Below are 22,527 nucleotides of genomic sequence, written 5' to 3' on the forward strand. Positions count from 1 at the left end.
GAAAAGCTAACGCCGGCTTTTTTCTGGCCGCACCATAAAAATAACTCTGGTATTGAGAGTCCACATAAAGGCTGCGTTAGGCTCCAAAAAAGGAGCGTAGAGCATATTTAACGCAGCTTCAACTCTCAATACCAGAGTTGCTTACGCAAGCGGCCAGCCTCAAAAACGTGCTCGTGCGCGATTCCCCCATAGAAAACAATGGGGCTGTTTGAGCTGAAAAAAAACCTAACACCTGCAAAAAAGCCGCGTTCAGTTCCTAACGCAGCCCCATTGTTTGCTATGCGGAAACACTTCCTACGTCTGCACCTAACACTCTAACATGTACCCCGAGTCTAAACACCCCTAACCTTACACTTATTAACCCCTAATCTGCCGCCCCCGCTATCGCTGACCCCTGCATATTATTATTAACCCCTAATCTGCCGCTCCGTAAACCGCCGCTACTTACATTATTCCTATGTACCCCTAATCTGCTGCCCCTAACACGCCGACCCCTATATTATATTTATTAACCCCTAATCTGCCCCCCACAACGTCGCCTCCACCTGCCTACACTTATTAACCCCTAATCTGCCGACCTCACCTGAGCGCTACTATAATAAAGTTATTAACCCCTAATCCGCCTCACTAACCCTATAATAAATAGTATTAACCCCTAATCTGCCCTCCCTAACATCGCCGACACCTAACTTCAATTATTAACCCCTAATCTGCCGACTTGAGCTCACCGCTATTCTAATAAATGTATTAACCCCTAAAGCTAAGTCTAACCCTAACACTAACACCCCCCTAAATTAAATATAATTTTAATCTAACGAAATTAATTAACTCTTATTAAATAAATTATTCCTATTTAAAGCTAAATACTTACCTGTAAAATAAATCCTAATATAGCTACAATATAAATTATAATTATATTATAGCTATTTTAGGATTAATATTTATTTTACAGGTAACTTTGTATTTATTTTAACCAGGTACAATAGCTATTAAATAGTTAAGAAATATTTAATAGCTAAAATAGTTAAAATAATTACAAATTTACCTGTAAAATAAATCCTAACCTAAGTTACAAGTAAACCTAACACTACACTATCAATAAATTAATTAAATAAAATACCTACAATTACCTACAATTAAACCTAACACTACACTATCAATAAATTAATTAAATACAATACCTACAAATAACTACAATGAAATAAACTAACTAAAGTACAAAAAATAAAAAAGAACTAAGTTACAAAAAATAATAAAATATTTACAAACATAAGAAAAATTTTACAACAATTTTAAACTAATTACACCTACTCTAAGCCCCTAATAAAATAACAAAGCCCCCCAAAATAAAAAAATGCCCTACCCTATTCTAGATTACTAAAGTTCAAAGCTCTTTTACCTTACCAGCCCTGAACAGGGCCCTTTGCGGGGCATGCCCCAAGAAGTTCAGCTCTTTTGCCTGTAAAAAAAAACATACAATACCCCCCCCCAACATTACAACCCACCACCCACATACCCCTAATCTAACCCAAACCCCCCTTAAATAAACCTAACACTAAGCCCCTGAAGACCTCCCTACCTTGTCTTCACCTCACCGGGTTCAGCGATCGTTCCAGAAGAGGGTCCGAAGTCTTGATCCAAGCGGAGCAAGAAGAGGTCCTCCATCCGGTAGAAGTCTTCATCCAAGCGGGGCAGAAGAGGTCTTCCATCCGATTGAAGTCTTCATCCAAGCGGGATCTTCTATAGTCATCCATCCGGAGCGGAGCGGCAGCATCCTGAAGACCTCCGACGCGGAACATCCATCCTGGCCGACGACTGAACGACGAATGACGGTTCCTTTAAATGACGTCATCCAAGATGGCGTCCCTCGAATTCCGATTGGCTGATAGGATTCTATCAGCCAATCGGAATTAAGGTAGGAATATTCTGATTGGCTGATGGAATCAGCCAATCAGAATCAAGTTCAATCCGATTGGCTGATTGGATCAGCCAATCGGATTGAACTTGATTCTGATTGGCTGATTCCATCAGCCAATCAGAATATTCCTACCTTAATTCCTATTGGCTGATAGAATCCTATCAGCCAATCTGAATTCGAGGGACGCCATCTTGGATGACGTCATTTAAAGGAACCGTTGTTCAGTCGTCGGCCAGGATGGATGTTCCGCGTCGGAGGTCTTCAGGATGCTGCCGCTCCGCTCCGGATGGATGACTATAGAAGATCCCGCTTGGATGAAGACTTCAATCGGATGGAAGACCTCTTCTGCCCCGCTTGGATGAAGACTTCTACCGGATGGAGGACCTCTTCTTGCTCCGCTTGGATCAAGACTTCGGACCCTCTTCTGGACCGATCGCTGAACCCGGTGAGGTGAAGACAAGGTAGGGAGATCTTCAGGGGCTTAGTGTTAGGTTTATTTAAGGGGGGTTTGGGTTAGATTAGGGGTATGTGGGTGGTGGGTTGTAATGTTGGGGGGGGTATTGTATGTTTTTTTTTACAGGCAAAAGAGCTGAACTTCTTGGGGCATGCCCCGCAAAGGGCCCTGTTCAGGGCTGGTAAGGTAAAAGAGCTTTGAACTTTAGTAATCTAGAATAGGGTAGGGCATTTTTTTATTTTGGGGGGCTTTGTTATTTTATTAGGGGGCTTAGAGTAGGTGTAATTAGTTTAAAATTGTTGTAAGATTTTTCTTATGTTTGTAAATATTTTATTATTTTTTGTAACTTAGTTCTTTTTTATTTTTTGTACTTTAGTTAGTTTATTTCATTGTAGTTATTTGTAGGTATTGTATTTAATTAATGTATTGATAGTGTAGTGTTAGGTTTAATTGTAGGTAATTGTAGGTATTTTATTTAATTAATTTAATGATAGTATAGTGTTAGGTTTAATTGTAACTTAGGTTAGGATTTATTTTACAGGTAAATTTGTAATTAATTTAACTATTTTAGCTATTAAATATTTCTTAACTATTTAATAGCTATTATACCTGGTTAAAATAAATACAAAGTTACCTGTAAAATAAATATTAATCCTAAAATAGCTATAATATAATTATAATTTATATTGTAGCTATATTAGTGTTTATTTTACAGGTAAGTATTTAGCTTTAAATAGGAATAATTTATTTAATAAGAGTTAATTTATTTTGTTAGATTTAAATTATATTTAAGTTAGGGGGGTGTTAGTGTTAGGGTTAGACTTAGCTTTAGGGGTTAATACATTTATTAGAATAGCGGTGAGCTCCAGTCGGCAGATTAGGGGTTAATGTTTGAAGTTAGGTGTCGGCGATGAAGGGAGGGCAGATTAGGGGTTAATACTATTTATTATAGGGTTAGTGAGGCGGATTATGGGTTAATAACTTTATTATGATAGCGGTGCGGTCCGCTCGGCAGATTAGGGGTTAATAAGTGTAGGCAGGTGGAGGCGACGTTGTGGGGGGCAGATTAGGGGTTAATAAATATAATAATGGGGTCGGCGGTGTTAGGGGCAGCAGATTAGGGGTACATAGCTATAATGTAGGTGGCGTCTCTTTGCGGTCGGCAGATTAGGGGTTAATTATTGTAGGTAGCTGGCTGCGACGTTGTGGGGGGCAGGTTAGGGGTTAATAAATATAATATAGGGGTCGGCGGTGTTAGGGGCAGCAGATTAGGGGTACATAAGTATAACGTAGGTGGCGGTCGGCAGATTAGGGGTTACAAAAATTTAATCGAGTGGCGGCGATGTGGGGGGACCTCGGTTTAGGGGTACATAGGTAGTTTATGGGTGTTAGTGTACTTTAGAGTACAGTAGTTAAGAGCTTTATAAACCGACGTTAGCCCAGAAAGCTCTTAACTACTGACTTTTTTCCTGCGGCTGGAGTTTTGTCGTTAGATTTCTAACGCTCACTTCAGACACGACTCTAAATACCGGAGTTAGAAAAATCCCATTGAAAAGATAGGATACGCAATTTACGTAAGGGGATCTGGGGTATGGAAAAGTCGCGGCTGAAAATTGAGCGTTAGACCCTTTTTTGAGTGACTCCAAATACCGGAGGTAGCCTAAAACCAGCGTTAGGAGCCTCTAACGCTGGTTTTCACGGCTAACGCCAAACTCTAAATCTAGGCCATAGACTGCATATACTAATATTACTTAATATCAATACAAAATCCTAAATATATTGGTGATGGGCAAATGTACCTATTATAGACGAATTAAAACAAATTAAAATTATTCGTCTATAATAGGTACATTTGCCCATCACCAATATATTTAGGATTTTGTATTGATATTAAGTAATATTAGTATATGCAGTCTATGTATTTTATTGGTGTATATCACTATTTGAATATAGGGTCACTATTTTGTTATATGATTTTGATATAGGGTTGCCATTATTTGTAGTATTTTTACTTGACATCTCTTTTGCTTTTAACACATATGTTTATGTTTATTTTATATGTTCATTTATGCATTGCATTTGTAAGATTGTAGTTGTACATTTTAATGTGTGATATTTTAATGTGATATTTTAATTTTTGATCAGAAGAGTTTATTAAAATTATCCTTTTTAGAGATAATCTCTCTCCTATAGTACTCCTCTAGTTTTGGTTGCTGCACTCATTTAGCAATCCATTGCGATAGCGCAGCAGTGTTCAATTACCTGGTTGCAGTTTACTGCAGTCAGTGTAGTTAACTCTTTATAGTACTTTGATAGTAAGGAGTGAGGGAATCCTTAATTACACACTGCAGCTTTGAGTTATATTTCCAGCGCTAAGGTTAATTTTTATCTAAAACCTACTTTTAAACCAGACTCCGTGAGACGGCTATGCGGCTACAGATTGCAAATGCAGCTAATGGAAGCTCAGACACGGAGATAGAGATATGTGCAACCCTCAACGCTCAAGCTAAAGATCTTACTCTATACATAGATGGCTGAGGAGAGATAGTTGAGCTTTTTTGGACGACAAAATTTGTCCGGTTCTCTATGGTAGAAAAAGCAAAACAAAATGGAGACCAGAGCAGACTGGGAAAAACAAGTTCTAAGAATTCTTGAGACCTCTCTACAGCACCTGGAGTAACAACTTCTCAGTGAACTAAAAGAACTTACATCCAGCTACAAGCCATCGGCTTGGACTACACAAGCACAAAGAGGCCGAATCGATGCAGACACAGTGTTAGCGGAGACTGTCGTTAATCCTATACTCCAGCAAGAGAATCTGTTCTATTCTGCGGAGAGACACCCACAGATAGTTGCGCTAGGTTCACAGACTGTAAAACACCAGATGTTCAACGTACCTCATGGTCCTGGAGGATCACGGCCATCTGATTGCAACGGCGGCGGGCTGCTCCCATTGAGGTATAACTTACAGGGAGACTTACAGCAGGACTCTCCAATTGTTCCTGAGGGATTCCCACGTATACACTTTACAACTCGCGACAGCGAGATAGCCCTGGACCCTGCTGCAACCCAGATCACAATTTTACTCACCTTGAAGCTGCTTCCTAGTGATATTTTGCATGAAACGGAGCTACTGTCTTGGGGATCTCAGCCTCGTACTATAATAACGCTCTGCACTTGATATGGGGCATCAGCCGAGGAGACCAGCTTACAATTTGGACCGCTGATGTTAAAACCGTTCTCAAAACCGGAATAGGGTAGTATACTACAACCCAACCTCGCCCCATTCATCAGGTATGGAGAGTAGATCAACTTGATTTGGGGCACTGGCTATTCTCACTCGATTGACTGATCAAGGACTCCCTGTACCCCAGATAGCTAATTTGCTGTACATTTTCAGTTTAACGCTGATATAGGTGGGATCGCTCATTTAAACATACAAATGGCAGGAGTTCGGTTGCCACTGAATTCTGTAGTACAGTTCCGAACTGACTCTTATTTTTACACCCAAATTAGATTTGTTGAGGTCCTCCGTGACGCTCACTAGTTTATTCTACTTAGTTTTTTGTTTTTTTTTGCCCATAATGAGAGACATTTAGACTGTGTCTACCTTGCTATCTTTAAGTAACAAACTTCTTGTGTTTTGCATAGCTTTAAAACTTTGTTGATATATAACAATTATTTGTTTTTGTCTGTACGAAATGTAGATCATTTACTTTATGTTTCAAAACAGTACAATTGCTGCTTGATTCAGTTCAGTTTAGATAGTGTTTTAATATAGTTTTTCTCCCTCCATGTGACATTTAAAAAATACGGTGCGGGGCCCTGTAGTTAATTATTTTGAGTTCTCATACAAATTTCAACTTTCACTACTAGAGGGAGGTCAAAGCTGTTATTGATGTTTTAGAGGACAACACGACCACTGATTATATGATATACTATCTATAGTATAAGGTTTCCTGACTGCTCCTGATCTACATTACTATGATAGGACACTTCTGACTCCTTTTATGGCATGGTGGCAGAGCTGTAGGATTAAATACATGGTCGCTCATAGGTAACATATTTCGTCTACTATCCTACTATGTCCCTGCGACAGCTAATACGTACAAGGCCACTAGATGGTGTGAAAACTTTTCATATAGGCCTATATATTAAATACTTTGTTGGTTCAGTATAACTAACTTGATGTAAGGGATAACGAATACCAGACTCCACCTGTTTGCATGGGCGGACTGCTATTATATAATGTTGATCCTAAGCCTTATTCTAGAATTCTATACGCATAAAGCATGGTCTACTTCAGTTTTGGTGATTATACACTACTAGTAGGTGGTTGGTGATTCTCTGCACTAATATTTTCTACTACTGTTAAACACTTATTTATACAATTATGTGAAATGGTATAAACAAACTGACCAACGCTAACTCCACCTGCTGGTTCAATATATTATTCTTTGTATAATAATGCTATATCTAACACTTTACTCTATTAGAATTTAATTCCTGCTATCCATATGTTACAGATGGGAAGGCTATATAATCAGCCCTACATGTTACTACTACAGCTACTCTTTTTTAGTTATTGCCCTTTACTGTTCTAGGACTATAAACTGTTTGTTGCCAGTAACCCAGCCCTAGGTTACATTGCTTCAGCCATTACCAGTATACTAGAAATTTCCTGGATGTTGGAACATTGTAGACGCAATGTCACCTTTCCTTTGAGTAGATACAACCTACTAAGTAATTTACAGCTAATATATGCTAGTTATCATATAGCTTGATACTGCATAAGATTTATTATGCATAAAAAATGTTTTTTTGTATTCGGCCCTCTCATATAGTGTTCCACTCTTTAAAATCTACCTATATACTTACATATGTACTAGCTAAGACATATATTATAATTACTTGTTAATATTTGTTTCCTTGTTTCGAGATGAGCACTTGATATTGCTTCTGTTTCAGACCTTAGCTCCGGGAGTTCTAGTGGGTTGAACCGTATATTTAGCTAGCCCAATATTTTTCTATGCACCGCGAGGGGGCTGTGTTTAATATTACAATGGACAGGTATGTAGTCCATCCAACTATATTAGAAATATTGGAAAAAATCTTTTCCTAAAGCCTTTAGACAGTTTTGTCATTTTGCTATAAGCTGTGGTTAGGGGAGGATTGCGAAGTTTAGGATGACAGAAGAGATGAAGTTATTGGTTGGTAATCGTCTACTTATGGTGGCCACGTGTTTCAGCTAATAGGATACTGGAACTATAAGCCTTATGCCGCAGGGTATTGGGCCTAACTAACTACTTTTGAAAACTTGAGTTCACATCACTCTGTTAGCTGCTATTCGTCACTTTATGTTTAGATAGACTAACCCTTATACTAATTTCATTTAGATGTACTATACATTTATATATGATCTGCCACCAATATACGGTCCACTAAGCATACCTTTCAGCTAATTTTGACCCTATTATACTTGATTCCAGTAGAGGCTAATTACTTGCAATTTAGTATATCATACCCCTCCCCCTCCCCCCCAATACACCTGAGTTCACTTCGTGAACAGACGTTAAATGTAACCTTAGAACTACTCCCCCAGATCATTATAAAACTTTAATATTGCGACATAGTGGCATATTTTCATTTAAAGTTCTTTTAAATTAATATTGGTTACAAATATAAAAAAATATTTTTATTTCATGAGTATTTTTTCACCCTTTGACTATAATATTACCACTCCCTAATGTTCTATATTTTTACTATACAAGGTTTCTACGTGGGAAATAGTTCAGATACTAATATTAACAAACAAACGCCTAGATTTAGAGTTTTGTCGGTAAAGACCAGCGTAGCTAACGCAGCTTTTTTTCCAAACGCACCCTTAAGACAACGCTGGTATTTAGAGTTGTCTGAAGGGCTGCGTTAGGCTCCAAAAAGGGTGCGTTGAGCCTAATTTACCGCCACTTCAACTCTCAATACCAGCGTTGCTTACGGTAGCGGTAAGCTGGCGAAACGTGCTCGTGCACGATTCCCCCATAGGAAACAATGGGGCAGTTTGGGATGAAAAAAAACCTAACACCTGCAAAAAAAAAGCGGCGGTGTGCGGTCGGTAGATTAGGAGTTAAAAATATTTCTTATAGTGGCAGCTATGTGGGGGGACCTCGGTTTAGGGGTACATAGGTAGTTTATGGGTGTTAGTGTACTTTAGAGCACAGTAGTTAAGAGCTTTATAAACCGGCATTAGCCCATAAAGCTCTTAACTACTGACTTTTTTTTTTGCGGCTGGAGTCTTGTCGGTAGAGGGTCTACTGCTCACTTCAGCCAAGACTCTAAATACCGGGGTTAGGAAGGTCCCATTGAAAAGATAGGATACACAATTGGCGTAAGGGGATCTGCGGTATGGAAAAGTCGCGGCTTGAAAGTGAGCGTTAGACCCTTTCCTGCCTGACTCTAAATACCAGCGGGCGGCCAAAAGCAGCGTTAGGACCCCTTAACGCTGCTTTTGACGGCTAACGCAGAACTCTAAATCTAGGCGTAAGATTCTATCGCATATGCTTCTTCACATATATTTCCCCCACCCTTTTGATTTTGATGTTACTATTCCCTAATAACTGTACTGTCTTTGTTGTTGGTCCAAGAGTGGCCGTCTTTTGATGTGGGAATTTGTTTCAACTCTATTTAAAATAAGAGGTAAGCCACTGATTGTTTAGGTTTTATATTCTGATTCCTACGTGTGTGTAGGTCAGTAAATTATTAAATGGACCCAAATGTCTAATGATACTGATAATACTGTCTATGTTTTGACAATTGTATATGTATATAACTGGAATATAACCTTGTTGTTCTTTATCAAGTTTGAAACCTCAATAAAAATACAATACCAAAAAAAAAAAAATTGTTTAGGCTGCTGTGTATGCTTATTTGTCAGTGATGTCAAACATTCTAAACTAACACAGACTAGAGAAAACCAGGTCTGTGCAGTGATTCATTTTCTTTTATTACAGATCTTATTACTTTCCGCTGAAATCATGAATGATCTCATTTAAATGCTATTAAAGGAAAATATCAATCTTTTCAGTGTTTATCAATAATAGCTTGTAGTTAATGAGAACATTTAATAAACCTATATAAATGTTCCTCAGAAAAATTGTACAGGAAGCCCTGAACTTTAACTATAAATAATGTATTTATTGGGCTACTAAAGGGATTGGTTTAGCAAACTGTAATACAACTACTACGAAAAATCAAGACGAATAACCAGACTTTTATATTTGTGCTTTCTATAAAAATAATGGTGAACGGGGAACCCATTAACAAAACTCAACTCTTTGTTTATTTTCCTTTGAGCATTAGATTTGAATCTGAAGACTCTTAAATGAAGTATTCTAACAATTTGTCCATAATGAAGATCTCTTACAATTTGCTTGAGTTCTTATTTTGCATGGATATCTCATCAGCACTGGTCTACTAATCAAATCATATAGCTGTTTTAGGGAAACTGTGTGTAATCTGATTACCCTGATTTTTCCAGGTGCAGAGGTGGTTAAAATTGCTCAGCTGGCCGCTGCTGGTGGAGCTCAAGGCAGAATAGCTCAACCAAAGACCCCAGTCACATTGCAGTTCCAAGGGAACACATTCACCTTGTCTCAAAGCCAGCTGCGTCAGCTCACTGCAGGCCAGCCTCTACAGCTGCAAGGTAAACTTGTCTAGCAGCAAGTGTGTTACTTTAATGAAGGGGTATAACAATGCAAATGAACTGTTTATATGGTATAGAGAATATTATTATACTTTATGTTTAATCTATCATTGTAACATATAATGTCCTGGATTCCAGTCTTGCCAGGCATCTTATTGGACAGGCTTTTGGTATAATAAGCAGTTTTACAATTTCCAGCCATTACAGTCATTATTTTAGATATATAAATCCCCAGTTCCAATTCACCAAAAAAACATTCGCCAAGATTACGAGTTTTGCGGTAAGGTAAAAAAGCAGCGTCAACAGGCCCTAACGCTATATATTATATTTATTACCCCCTAATCTGCCCCCCCCCCCAATGTCGCCGCTACTTACCTACACTTATTAACCCCTAATCTACCCCCCCAACATCGCCGCCACCTACCTACAATTATTAACCCCTAATCTCCCGCCCGCAACGTCACCGCTACATAATAAGTTATTAACCCCTAACTCTAACCCTAACCCTAACACCCCCCTAAATTAAATATAATTTAAATTAAACGAAATAATATTCCTATAATTTAAAAAATTATTCCTATTTAAAACTAAATACTTACCCATAAAATAAACCCTAATATAGCTACAATATAACTAATAGTTACATTGTAGCTATTTTAGGATTTATATTTATTTTACAGGCAACTTTGTATTTATTTTAACTAGGTACAATAGCTATTAAAGAATTAATAATTATTTAATAGCTACCTAGTTAAAATAATTACAAAATTACCTGTAAAATAAATCCTAACCTAAGTTACAAATACACCTAACACTACACTATCATTAAATTAATTAAATTAATTACCTACAATTAGCTAAACTAAAATACAATTAAATAAACTAATCTATAATACAAAAAAAACAAAACACTAAATTACAAAAAATAAAAAAATATTACAAGAAGTTTAAACTAATTACACCTAATCTAAGCCCCCTAATAAAATAAAAAGCCCCCCAAAATAAAAAAATGCCCTACCCTATTCTAAATTACAAAAGTAATCAGCTCTTTTACCAGCCCTTAAAAGGGCTTTTTGCGGGGCATTGCCCCAAAGTAATCAGCTCTTGTACCTTTAAAAAAAAAATACAACCCCCCCAACATTAAAACCCACCACCCACATACCCCTACTCTAACCCACCCAAACCCCCCTTAAAAAAAACTAACGCTAACCCCCTGAAGATCTCCCTACCTTGAGTTGTCTTCACCCAACCGGGCAGAAATCTTCATCCAAGGTGCGCAGAGAAGGTCCTTCATCCGGTAGAAGTCTTCATCCAGGCGGCGTCTTCAATCTTCATCCATCCGGAGCGGAGCCATCTTCAAAGGAGCCGACGCGGAGCCATCCTCTTCAACCGACGACTGAACGATGAATGAAGGTTCCTTTAAGGGACGTCATCCAAGATGGTGTCCCTTCAATTCCGATTGGCTGATAGGATTCTATCAGCCAATTGGAATTAAGGTAGGAAAAAATTTGATTGGCTGATCCAATCAGCCAATCAGATTAAAGTTCAATCCAATTGACTGATCCAATCAGCCAGTCGTATTGAGCTCGCATTCTATTGGCTGTTTCAATCTGATTGGCTGATTGAATCAGCCAATCATTTTTTTCTTACCTTAATTCTGATTGGCGGATAGAATCCTATCAGCCAATCGGAATTGAAGGGACGCCATCTTGGATGACGTCCCTTAAAGGAACCTTCATTTGTCGTTCAGTCGTCGGTTGAAGAGCATGGCTCTGCGTCGGCTCCTTTGAAGATGGCTCCGCTCCGCTCCGGATGGATGAAGATTGAAGACGCCGCCTGGATGAAGACTTCTACCGGATGAAGGACCTTCTTTGCGCACCTTGGATGAAGATTTCGGCCCGGTTGGGTGAAGACGACTCAAGGTAGGGAGATCTTCAGGGGGTTAGCGTTAGGTTTTTTTAAGGGGGGTTTGGGTGGGTTAGAGTAGGGGTATGTGGGTGGTGGGTTTTAATGTTGGGGGGGGGTTGTATTTTTTTTTACAGGTAAAAGAGCTGTTAACTTTGGGGCAATGCCCCGCAAAAAGCCCTTTTAAGGGCTGGTAAAAGAGCTGATTACTTTTGTAATTTAGAATAGGGTAGGGCATTTTTTTATTTTGGGGGGCTTTTTTATTTTATTAGGGGGCTTAGATTAGGTGTAATTAGTTTAAACTTCTTGTAATATTTTTTATTTTTTGTAATTTAGTGGGTTTTTTTTGTATTATAGATTAGTTTATTTAATTGTATTTTAGTTTATAGCTAATTGTAGGTAATTTATTTAATTAATTTAATGATAGTGTAGTATTAGGTGTATTTGTAACTTAGGTTAGGATTTATTTTACAGGTAATTTTGTAATTATTTTAACTAGGTAGCTATTAAATAGTTATTAACTATTTAATAGCTATTGTACCTAGTTAAAATAAATACAAAGTTGCCTGTAAAATAAATATAAATCCTAAAATAGCTACAATGTAACTATTAGGTAAGTATTTAGTTTTAAATAGGAATAATTTTTTAAATTATAGGAATATTATTTTGTTTAATTTAAATTATATTTAATTTAGGGGGGTGTTAGGGTTAGATTTAGGTTTAGGGGTTAATAACTTTATTATAGTAGCGGCGACGTTGTGGGCGGGAGATTAGGGGTTAATAATTGTAGGTAGGTGGCGGCGATGTTAGGGGGGGGGCAGATTAGGGGTTAATAAAATGTAATATAGTGTTTGCGAGGCGGGAGTGCGGCGGTTTAGGGGTTAATACATTTATTATAGTGGCGGCGAGGTCCGGTCGGCAGATTAGGGGTTAATAAGTGTAGGTAAGGTAGCAGCGACGTGGGGGGGCAGATTAGGGGGTAATAAATATAATATAGGTGTCGGCGATGTCAGGGGCAGCAGATTAGGGGTTCATAGGGATAATGTAGGTTGCGGCGGTGTCCGGAGCGGCAGATTAGGGGTTAATAATATAATGCAGGTGTCAGCGATAGCAGGGGCGGCAGATTAGGGTTTAATAAGTTTAAGGTTAGGGGTGTTTAGACTCGGGGTTCATGTTAGGGTGTTAGGTGCAGACTTAGAGATAGGAAACAATGGGGCTGCGCTAGGAGCTGAACGCTGCTTTTTTGCAGGTGTTAGGTTTTTTTCCAGCCAGCTCACCCCCATTGTATCCTATGGGGATATCATGCACGAGCACGTTTTTCCAGCTCACCACTACCGTAGGCAACGCTGGTATTGAGAGTTGAAGGGAATGTATATTATGCTCAACACTCCCTTTTCTGAGCCTAACGCAGCCACTCAGACAACTCTAAATACCAGCGTTGTCTTAAGGGTGCGCTGGAAAAAAAGCAGCGTTAGCTACCCGGGTCTTTACCAACAAAACTCTAAATCTAGGCGTGTATTTATTAACCCCTAATCTGCTGCCCCCGACATCGCCGCCACCTACCTACATTTATTAACCCCTAATCTGCTGTCCCTAACGTCGCCGCCACTATTCTAAATTTATTAACCCCTAAGTCTAACCCTAACACCCCCTAACTTAAATATAATTTAAATAAATATAAATAAAATTACTATCATTAACTAAATTATTCCTATAAAAAACTAAATACTTACCTGTAAAATAAACCCTAAGCAATATAACTAATAGTTACATTGTATCCAACTTAGGGTTTATTTTTATTTTACAGGCAAGTTTGTATTTATTTTAACTAGGTAGAATAGTTACTAAATAGTTATTAACTATTTACTAACTACCTAGCTAAAATAAATACAAATTGACCTGTAAAATAAAACCTAACCTAAGTTATACTAACACCTAACACTACACTACAATTAAATAAATTCCCTACATTAAATACAATTAAATAAATTAAATTAGCTAAATCACAAAAACAAACACTAAATTACAGAAAATAAAAAACAAATTACAAGATCTTTAAACTAATTACACCTAATCTAAAAGCCCTATCAAAATAACCCCCCCCAAAATAAAAAACCCCAAGCCTAAACTAAACTATCAATAGCCCTTAAAAGGGCCTTTTGCAGGGCATTGCCCCAAATAAATCAGCTCTTTTACCTGTAAAAAAAATTCAAACAACCCCTCCAACAGTAAAACCCACCACCCACACAACCAACCCCCAAAATAAAAGCCTAACTAAAAGAACCTAAGCTCCCCATTGCCCTGAAAAGGGCATTTGGTTGGGCATTGCCCTTAAAAGGGCATTTAGCTCTATTGCTGCCCAAAGCCCTAACCTAAAAATAAAACCCACCCAATACACCCTTATAAAATCCTAACACTAAACCCCGAAGATTCACTTACTGGGAGAAGTCTTCATCCAAGCGGCAAGATGTCCTCAACGAAGCCGGCAGAAGTGGTCCTCCAGATGGGCAGAAGTGGTCCTCCAGATGGGCAGAAGACTTCATCCAGACGGCATCTTCTATCTTCATCCTTCCAACGCAGAGCGGCTCCATCTTCAAGACATCCGGCGCGGAGCATCGTCTTCAATCGATGTCTTCTTCGGAATGAATATCTCTTTAAGTGACGTCGTCCAAGATGGCGTCCCTTAGATTCCGATTGGCTGATAGAATTCTATCAGCCAATCGGAATTAAGGTAGAAAAAATCATATTGGCTGATGCAATCAGCCAATAGGATTGAGCTGGCATTCTATTGGCTGATTGGAACAGCCAATAGAATGCCAGCTCAATCCTATTGGCTGATTGCATCAGCCAATAGGATTTTTTCTACCTTAATTCCGATTGGCTGATAGAATTCTATCAGCCAATCGGAATCTAAGGGATGCCATCTTGGATGACGTCACTTAAAGAGATATTCATTCCGAAGAAGACATCGATTGAAGAGGATGCTCAATCCTATTGGCTGATTGGATCAGCCAATAGGATTGAAGTTCAATCCTATTGGCTGATTGCATCAGCCAATAGGATTTTTTCTACCTTAATTCCGATTAGCTGATAGAATTCTATCAGCCAATCGGAATCTAAGGGACACCATCTTGGATGATGTCACTTAAAGAGATATTCATTCCGAAGAAGACGTCGATTGAAGAGGATGCTCCGCGCCGGATGTCTTGAAGATGGAGCTGCTCCGCGTCGGAAGGATGAAGATAGAAGATGCCGTCTGAATGAAGACTTCTGCCCATCTGGAGGACCACTTCTGCCGGCTTCGTTGAGGACATCTTGCCGCTTGGATGAAGACTTCTCCCGGTAAGTGAATCTTCGGGGGTTAGTGTTAGGATTTTTTAAGGGTTTATTTTTTAGGTTAGGGCTTTGGGCAGCAATAGAGCTAAATGCCCTTTTAAGGGCAATGCCCATCCAAATGTCCTTTTCAGGGCAATGGGGAACTTAGTTTTTTTTAGTTAGGCTTTTATTTGGGGGGTTGGTTGTGTGGGTGGTGGGTTTTACCGTTGGGGGGGTTGTGTGTATTTTTTTTTTCAGGTAAAAGAGCTGATTTCTTTGGGGCAATGCCCCGCAAAAGGCCCTTTTAAGGGCTATTGATAGTTTAGTTTAGGCTAGGGTTTTTTTTTATTTTGGGGGGGCTTTTTTTATTTTGATAGGGCTATTTGATTAGGTGTAATTAGTTTAAAGATCTTGTAATTTGTTTTTTATTTTCTGTAATTAAGTGTTTTTTTTTTTGTGATTTAGCTAATTTAATTTAATTTATTTAATGTAGGGAATGTATTTAATTGTAGTGTAGTGTTAGGTGTTAGTGTAACTTAGGTTAGGTTTTATTTTACAGGTCAATTTGTATTTATTTTAGCTAGGTAGTTATTAAATAGTTAATAACTATTTAGTAACTATTCTACCTAGTTAAAATAAATACAAACTTGCCTGTAAAATAAAAATAAACCCTAAGCTGGCTACAATGTAGCTATTAGTTATATTGTAGCTAGGTTAGGGTTTATTTTACAGGTAAGTATTTAGTTTTAAATAGGAATAATTTAGTTAATGATAGTAATTTTATTTATATTTATTTAAATTATATTTAAGTTAGGGGGTGTTAGGGTTAGACTTAGATTTAGGGGTTAATAAATTTAATATAGTGGCGGCGATATTGGGGGCGGCAGATTAGGGGTTAATAAGTGTAGGTAGGTTGCGGCGACATTGGGGGCGGGAGATTAGGGGTTAATAAATATAATGTAGGTGTCGGCGATGTTGGGGGCAGCAGATTAGGGGTTCATAAGTATAATGTAGGTGGCGGCGATGTCCGGAACGAGCGGCAGGTTAGGGGTTAATAAGTATAATGTAGGTATCGGCGATGTCGAGGGCGGCAGATTAGGGGTTAATAAGTGTAAGATTAGGGGTGTTTAGACTCGGGGTTCATGTTAGGGTGTTAGGTGTAAACATAAAATGTGTTTCCGCAAAGGAATCAATGGAGCTGCGTTTCTGAGCTTTACACTGCTTTTTTGCAGGAGTTTTTTTCTTTTTCTCAGCCGGCTCTCCCCATTAATGTCTATGGGGAAATCGTGCACGAGCACGTATAACCAGCTCACCGCTCACTTAAGCAGCGCTGGTATTGGAGTGCAGTGTGGAGCTCAATTTTGCTGTACGCTCACTTCTTGCCTGTTAACGCCGGGTTTGTAAAAACCTGTAATACCAGCACTGCAGGGAAGTGAGCGGTGAGAATAACGTGCAAGTTAGCACCGCACCCCTCATAACGCAAAACTCGTAATCTACCCGATTGTGTCTTTAACAGATCCAACCTTTTGAAAACATTGAGCCCCTTTTTGGATAGTTGCAAAGCCTTAATGGACATCCAAGCCCATCTGAAAATGTTCTTGCTCAGTTCATGTGTCAGCAAATACATTCACTTAATGTTTTTTTTATTTATTTTTTGTTTTCTTTTTTTAAGAATATAATCCACTAAAAACTAAATTTTTTCTTGGTTTTGATGTCAATTGTTATGACATGAGCAGTATTAAGTGACTAAAAGGAAAAATAATATTAACACACTTAAGTATACGATTCATAATGATTATGCTGGCATTATACGTACATCTAGGTTTCCAGAGTATGTCATGGAGCTTAGGAGTGGGCAGATTTGCATGGGTTTAGAGCTGTTGTTGGCCCATTCCATCATATTCCTGTAATATTCCTCAGTCCATGTCTATGACCTTTATGTACTGTGACTGACCCCTTAGGAATCCACTTAATCTATTGCTTTTTTTGTGTGTGCCTGAAACTTGTGGATATACATGCTACTCTATCCAACTTTTCACTCGATCCCACAGAGGTTATTACTCCCAGCAAGCCTTGACTATGATTGCTGACTAATTCTCATCTTTAGAGGAGTTTTCTTCCTAGTTTTTTTGCCCATCACTTAGTTGCCCTCTATTGCCTTGAGAGGCACAGCTAAAGTTACCTCTGCTTATAATCGGACAGTGTTATACTGATTAAGGCAGGTTTGAATTGTGATGTAAAAATGTTTGCTTAAAAATAATTATCAGTTGTAGTTGGTTGCAAGATTGGAATCTAGGCCATTGAGGTAAAGTGAAAGCCAATCCTAGCGTTTGTGAAACGCTAGGATTGACTATTGGAACAAATAAAGGGGACTTTTATTCATTAAGTATAAAATACTTCATGCAGAAAGCTCCTTTATTAGTTTCAAGCATTCGCCACACTGAGCTGTTCAGGCTGCCCACGACATAACGCTGTTTTGCTTGAGAGGTAAAGTTTTCACCTCTTAGCCAATAGCCATGCGGGAAATCTGGCTTGGCGCCTTGTGGCAGCGAATTTCCCACACGCTATTTGCTAAGAGGTGGGAACGTCACCTCTTAGCAAAACAGCGTTATGTCGTGGGCTGTCTGAGCATCTCAGTGCGACGAACGTTTGAAACAAATAAAGGAGCTTTCTGCATGAAGTATTTTATACTTCATGAATGAAAGTCCCCTTTATTTGTTCCAATGGTCAATCCTAGCGTTTCACAAATGCTAGGATTGACTTTCACTTTAAATGTGCTTGAGAAATGTTGTATTTGTGGATTTTGTACTATTCACAGTTATATAACAAATACATAACTCTAAATGCATTTAAACATGTTATTTCTCTTATTACAATAATCCTCTGAACCATTTTGATGCTACATATGCAGGGAGTGTTCTTCAGATTGTATCGGCTCCAGGACAGCAGTACATGCGGCCTCCAGGGCCATTGGTAATGCAGACTTTGTCTCAAGGAAGTCCCATCCAGAATACAATTAATTCCTTGGGAAACCAACACCCGTCAATGCCCAGTCCTGCTGCATCCCCACAGACAGGTAGGAATTAGTTAGACCATGGCATAAATCTTCTTGGCTGTGCTAATCTTCATAATGTGGAAGAAGCTTAAAATAAAGCTAATTCTACTACACTGTTGTTCTTCAGTGCTCCAGTGTTTCTTTTATTTTTCATTTACCCATATTGTACACCGAGCATTCATTTGGTTATTTATTCTGTATTGTAATATATTTGGTGACACTCTCCTTCAGTGTAATATATTTTCAGTATTAACGTAAAAAATGTATTTATTTATTTATTTATTAGTGTAAAACAAAAGTTTCTCTTGTTAAGTGTATCCAGTCCACGGATCATCCATTACTTGTGGGATATTCTCCTTCCCAACAGGAAGTTGCAAGAGGATCACCCACAGCAGAGCTGCTATATAGCTCCTCCCCTCACTGCCATACCCAGTCATTCTCTTGCAACTCTCAACTAAGATGGAGGTCATAAGAGGACTGTGGTGTTTTATACTTAGTTTATTTCTTCAATCAAAAGTTTGTTATTTTTAAATGGTACCGGAGTGTACTGTTTATCTCAGGCAGTATTTAGAAGAAGAATCTGCCTGCGTTTTCTATGATCTTAGCAGAAGTAACTAAGATCCTTTGCTGTTCTCACATATTCTGAGGAGTGAGGTAACTTCAGAGGGGGAATAACGTGCAGGTTTTCCTGCAATAAGGTATGTGCAGTTAAAATATTTTTCTAGGGATGGAATTTGCTAGAAAATGCTGCTGATACCGAAGTAATGTAAGTAAAGCCTTAAATGCAGTGATAGCGACTGGTATCAGGCTTATTAATAGAGATACATACTCTTATAAAAGTGTATTTTAAAACGTTTGCTGGCATGTTTAATCGTTTTTTACATATGTTTGGTGATAAAACTTATTGGGGCCTAGTTTTTTCCACATGGCTGGCTTGAATTTTGCCTAGAAACAGTTCCCTGAGGCTTCCCACTGCTGTAATATGAGCACAGCAAAAATTACAGACACAGACATCCAGCTTCTTCCTGCATGATCCAGGACTTCTCTGAAGGGCTCAAAAGGCTTCAAAAGTCGTATTGAGGGAGGTAAAAAGCCACAGTAGAGCTGTGGCAGTTGTTGTGACTGTTTAAAAAATGTTTTTGTCATTTGTTATTCCGTTTTTGGTATTAAGGGGTTAATCATCCATTTACAAGTGGGTGCAATGCTCTGCTAACTTATTACATACACTGTAAAAATTTTGTTAGTGTAACTGCATTTTTTCACTGTTATTTCAAAATTTGGGAAAATTTGTGTTTCTTAAAGGCGCAGTAACATTTTTTATATTGCTTGTAAACTTGTTTTAAAGTGTTTTCCAAGCTTGCTAGTCTCATTGCTAGTCTGTTTAAACATGTCTGACACAGAGGAACCTACTTGTTCATTATGTTTGAAAGCCATGGTGGAGCCCCATAGGAGAATGTGTACTAAATGTATTGATTTCACCTTAAACAGTAAAGATCAGTCTTTATCTATAAAAGAATTATCACCAGAGGGTTCTGTCGAGGGGGAAGTTATGCCAACTAACTCTCCCCACGTGTCAGACCCTTCGCCTCCCGCTCAGGGGACGCACGCTAATATGGCGCCAATTACATCAGGGACGCCCATAGCGATTACCTTGCAGGACATGGCTGCAATCATGAATAATACCCTGTCAGAGGTATTATCTAGATTGCCTGAATTAAGAGGCAAGCGCGATAGCTCTGGGGTTAGGAGAGATACAGAGCGTGCAAATGCTGTTAGAGCCATGTCTGATACTGCGTCACAGTAAAAAACAACAGAAAAGGTAAACCCTTGGTGGTAGAATAAAGCAACTCTATATTTGTGTGGTTTCCCTAAAAACCCACACCAAATCTAAATGAAATACAGGAAAAAACAGAGTGCGCTGCAAACAGCTCTACCTATTCTCTATTTGGTAATAAATTATAAATACAATTTTACCATATATTAAAACATAACTACTACACAAATTAAATAAATTCAATGTATACTTTATTTTCACAATATATATTAAAACACTTTAAAATATTATAAGGTGCACCTTATAGTTAATAATATCTCAATAAGCTGCTTTTTGTTTCACATTATTAACTGCGTCACAGTATGCAGAACATGAGGACGGAGAGCTTCAGTCTGTGGGTGACATCTCTGACTCGGGGAAACCTGATTCAGAGATTTCTAATTTTAAATTTAAGCTTGAGAACCTCCGTGTATTGCTTGGGGAGGTATTAGCTGCTCTGAATGACTGTAACACAGTTGCAATTCCAGAGAAATTGTGTAGGCTGGATAGATACTATGCGGTGCCGGTGTGTACTGACGTTTTTCCTATACCTAAAAGGCTTACAGAAATTATTAGCAAGGAGTGGGATAGACCCGGTGTGCCCTTTTCCCCACCTCCTATATTTAGAAAAATGTTTCCAATAGACGCCACTACACGGGACTTATGGCAGACGGTCCCTAAGGTGGAGGGAGCAGTTTCTACTTTAGCAAAGCGTACCACTATCCCGGTGGAGGACAGTTGTGCTTTTTCAGATCCAATGGATAAAAAATTGGAGGGTTACCTTAAGAAAATGTTTATTCAACAAGGTTTTATTTTACAGCCCCTTGCATGCATTGCGCCTGTCACTGCTGCGGCGGCATTCTGGTTTGAGGCCCTGGAAGAGGCCATCCAGACAGCTCCATTGAATGAAATTATTGACAAGCTTAGAACGCTTAAGCTAGCTAACTCATTTGTTTCTGATGCCATTGTTCATTTGACTAAACTAACGGCTAAGAATTCCGGATTCGCCATCCAGGCGTGTAGGGCGCTATGGCTTAAATCCTGGTCAGCTGATGTGACTTCAAAGTCTAAATTACTCAACATTCCTTTCAAGGGGCAGACCTTATTCGGGCCTGGCTTGAAGGAAATTATTGCTGACATTACTGGAGGCAAGGGTCATACCCTTCCTCAGGACAGGGCCAAATCAAAGGCCAAACAGTCTAATATTCGTGCCTTTCGAAATTTCAAGGCAGGAGCAGCATCAACTTCCTCCGCTTCAAAACAAGAGGGAACTGTTGCTCATTCCAGACAGGCCTGGAAACCTAACCAGTCCTGGAACAAGGGCAAGCAGGCCAGGAAGCCTGCTGCTGCCCCCAAGACAGCATGAAGGAACGGCCCCCTATCCGGAAACGGATCTAGTGGGGGGCAGACTTTCTCTCTTCGCCCAGGCATGGGCAAGAGATGTTCAGGATCCCTGGGCGTTGGAGATCATATCTCAGGGATATCTTCTGGACTTCAAAGCTTCTCCTCCACAAGGGAGATTTCATCTTTCAAGGTTATCATCAAACCAGATAAAGAAAGAGGCATTCCTAAGCTGTGTGCAAGACCTCCTAGTAATGGGAGTGATCCATCCAGTTCCGCGGACGGAACAAGGACAGGGATTTTATTCAAATCTGTTTGTGATTCCCAAGAAAGAGGGAACCTTCAGACCAATCTTGGATCTAAAGATCTTAAACAAATTCCTCAGAGTTCCATCATTCAAAATGGAAACTATTTGGACCATCCTACCCATGATCCAAGAGGGTCAGTACATGACCACAGTGGACTTAAAGGATGCCTACCTTCACATACCGATTCACAAAGATCATCATCGGTTCCTAAGGTTTGCCTTTCTAGACAGGCATTACCAATTTGTAGCTCTTCCCTTCGGGTTGGCCACTGCCCCGAGAATTTTTACAAAGGTTCTGGGCTCACTTCTGGCAGTTCTAAGACCGCGAGGCATAGCGGTGACTCTGTATCTAGACGACATCCTGATACAGGCGTCAAGCTTTCAAATTGCCAAGTCTCATACAGAGATAGTTCTGGCATTTCTGAGGTCGCATGGGTGGAAAGTGAACGTGGAAAAGAGTTCTCTATCACCACTCACAAGAGTCTCCTTCCTAGGGACTCTTATAGATTCTGTAGAGATGAAAATTTACCTGACGGAGTCCAGGTTATCAAAACTTCTAAATGCTTGCCGTGTCCTTCATTCCATTCCATGCCCGTCAGTGGCTCAGTGCATGGAAGTAATCGGCTTAATGGTAGCGGCAATGGATATAGTGCCATTTGCGCGTCTGCATCTCAGACCGCTGCAATTATGCATGCTAAGTCAGTGGAATGGGGATTACTC

At 39.1% G+C, this 22,527-nt stretch overlaps 1 protein-coding gene across 1 annotated transcript in view; it reads left to right on the forward strand.

The window, feature by feature from the left end:
• Positions 1-22,527, forward strand: part of LOC128648916 (E1A-binding protein p400) — a 684,550-nt gene that overhangs the window by 290,832 nt on the left and 371,191 nt on the right. The window contains exons 23-24 of the mRNA XM_053701874.1: positions 9,907-10,071; positions 18,203-18,367. Coding sequence (XP_053557849.1) covers positions 9,907-10,071; positions 18,203-18,367 — 330 coding nt within the window. The remainder of the gene's footprint in view (positions 1-9,906; positions 10,072-18,202; positions 18,368-22,527) is intronic.

Source organism: Bombina bombina, chromosome 2 (genome assembly GCF_027579735.1).
Source record: "Bombina bombina isolate aBomBom1 chromosome 2, aBomBom1.pri, whole genome shotgun sequence".
Taxonomy (NCBI): Eukaryota; Metazoa; Chordata; class Amphibia; order Anura; family Bombinatoridae; genus Bombina; species Bombina bombina.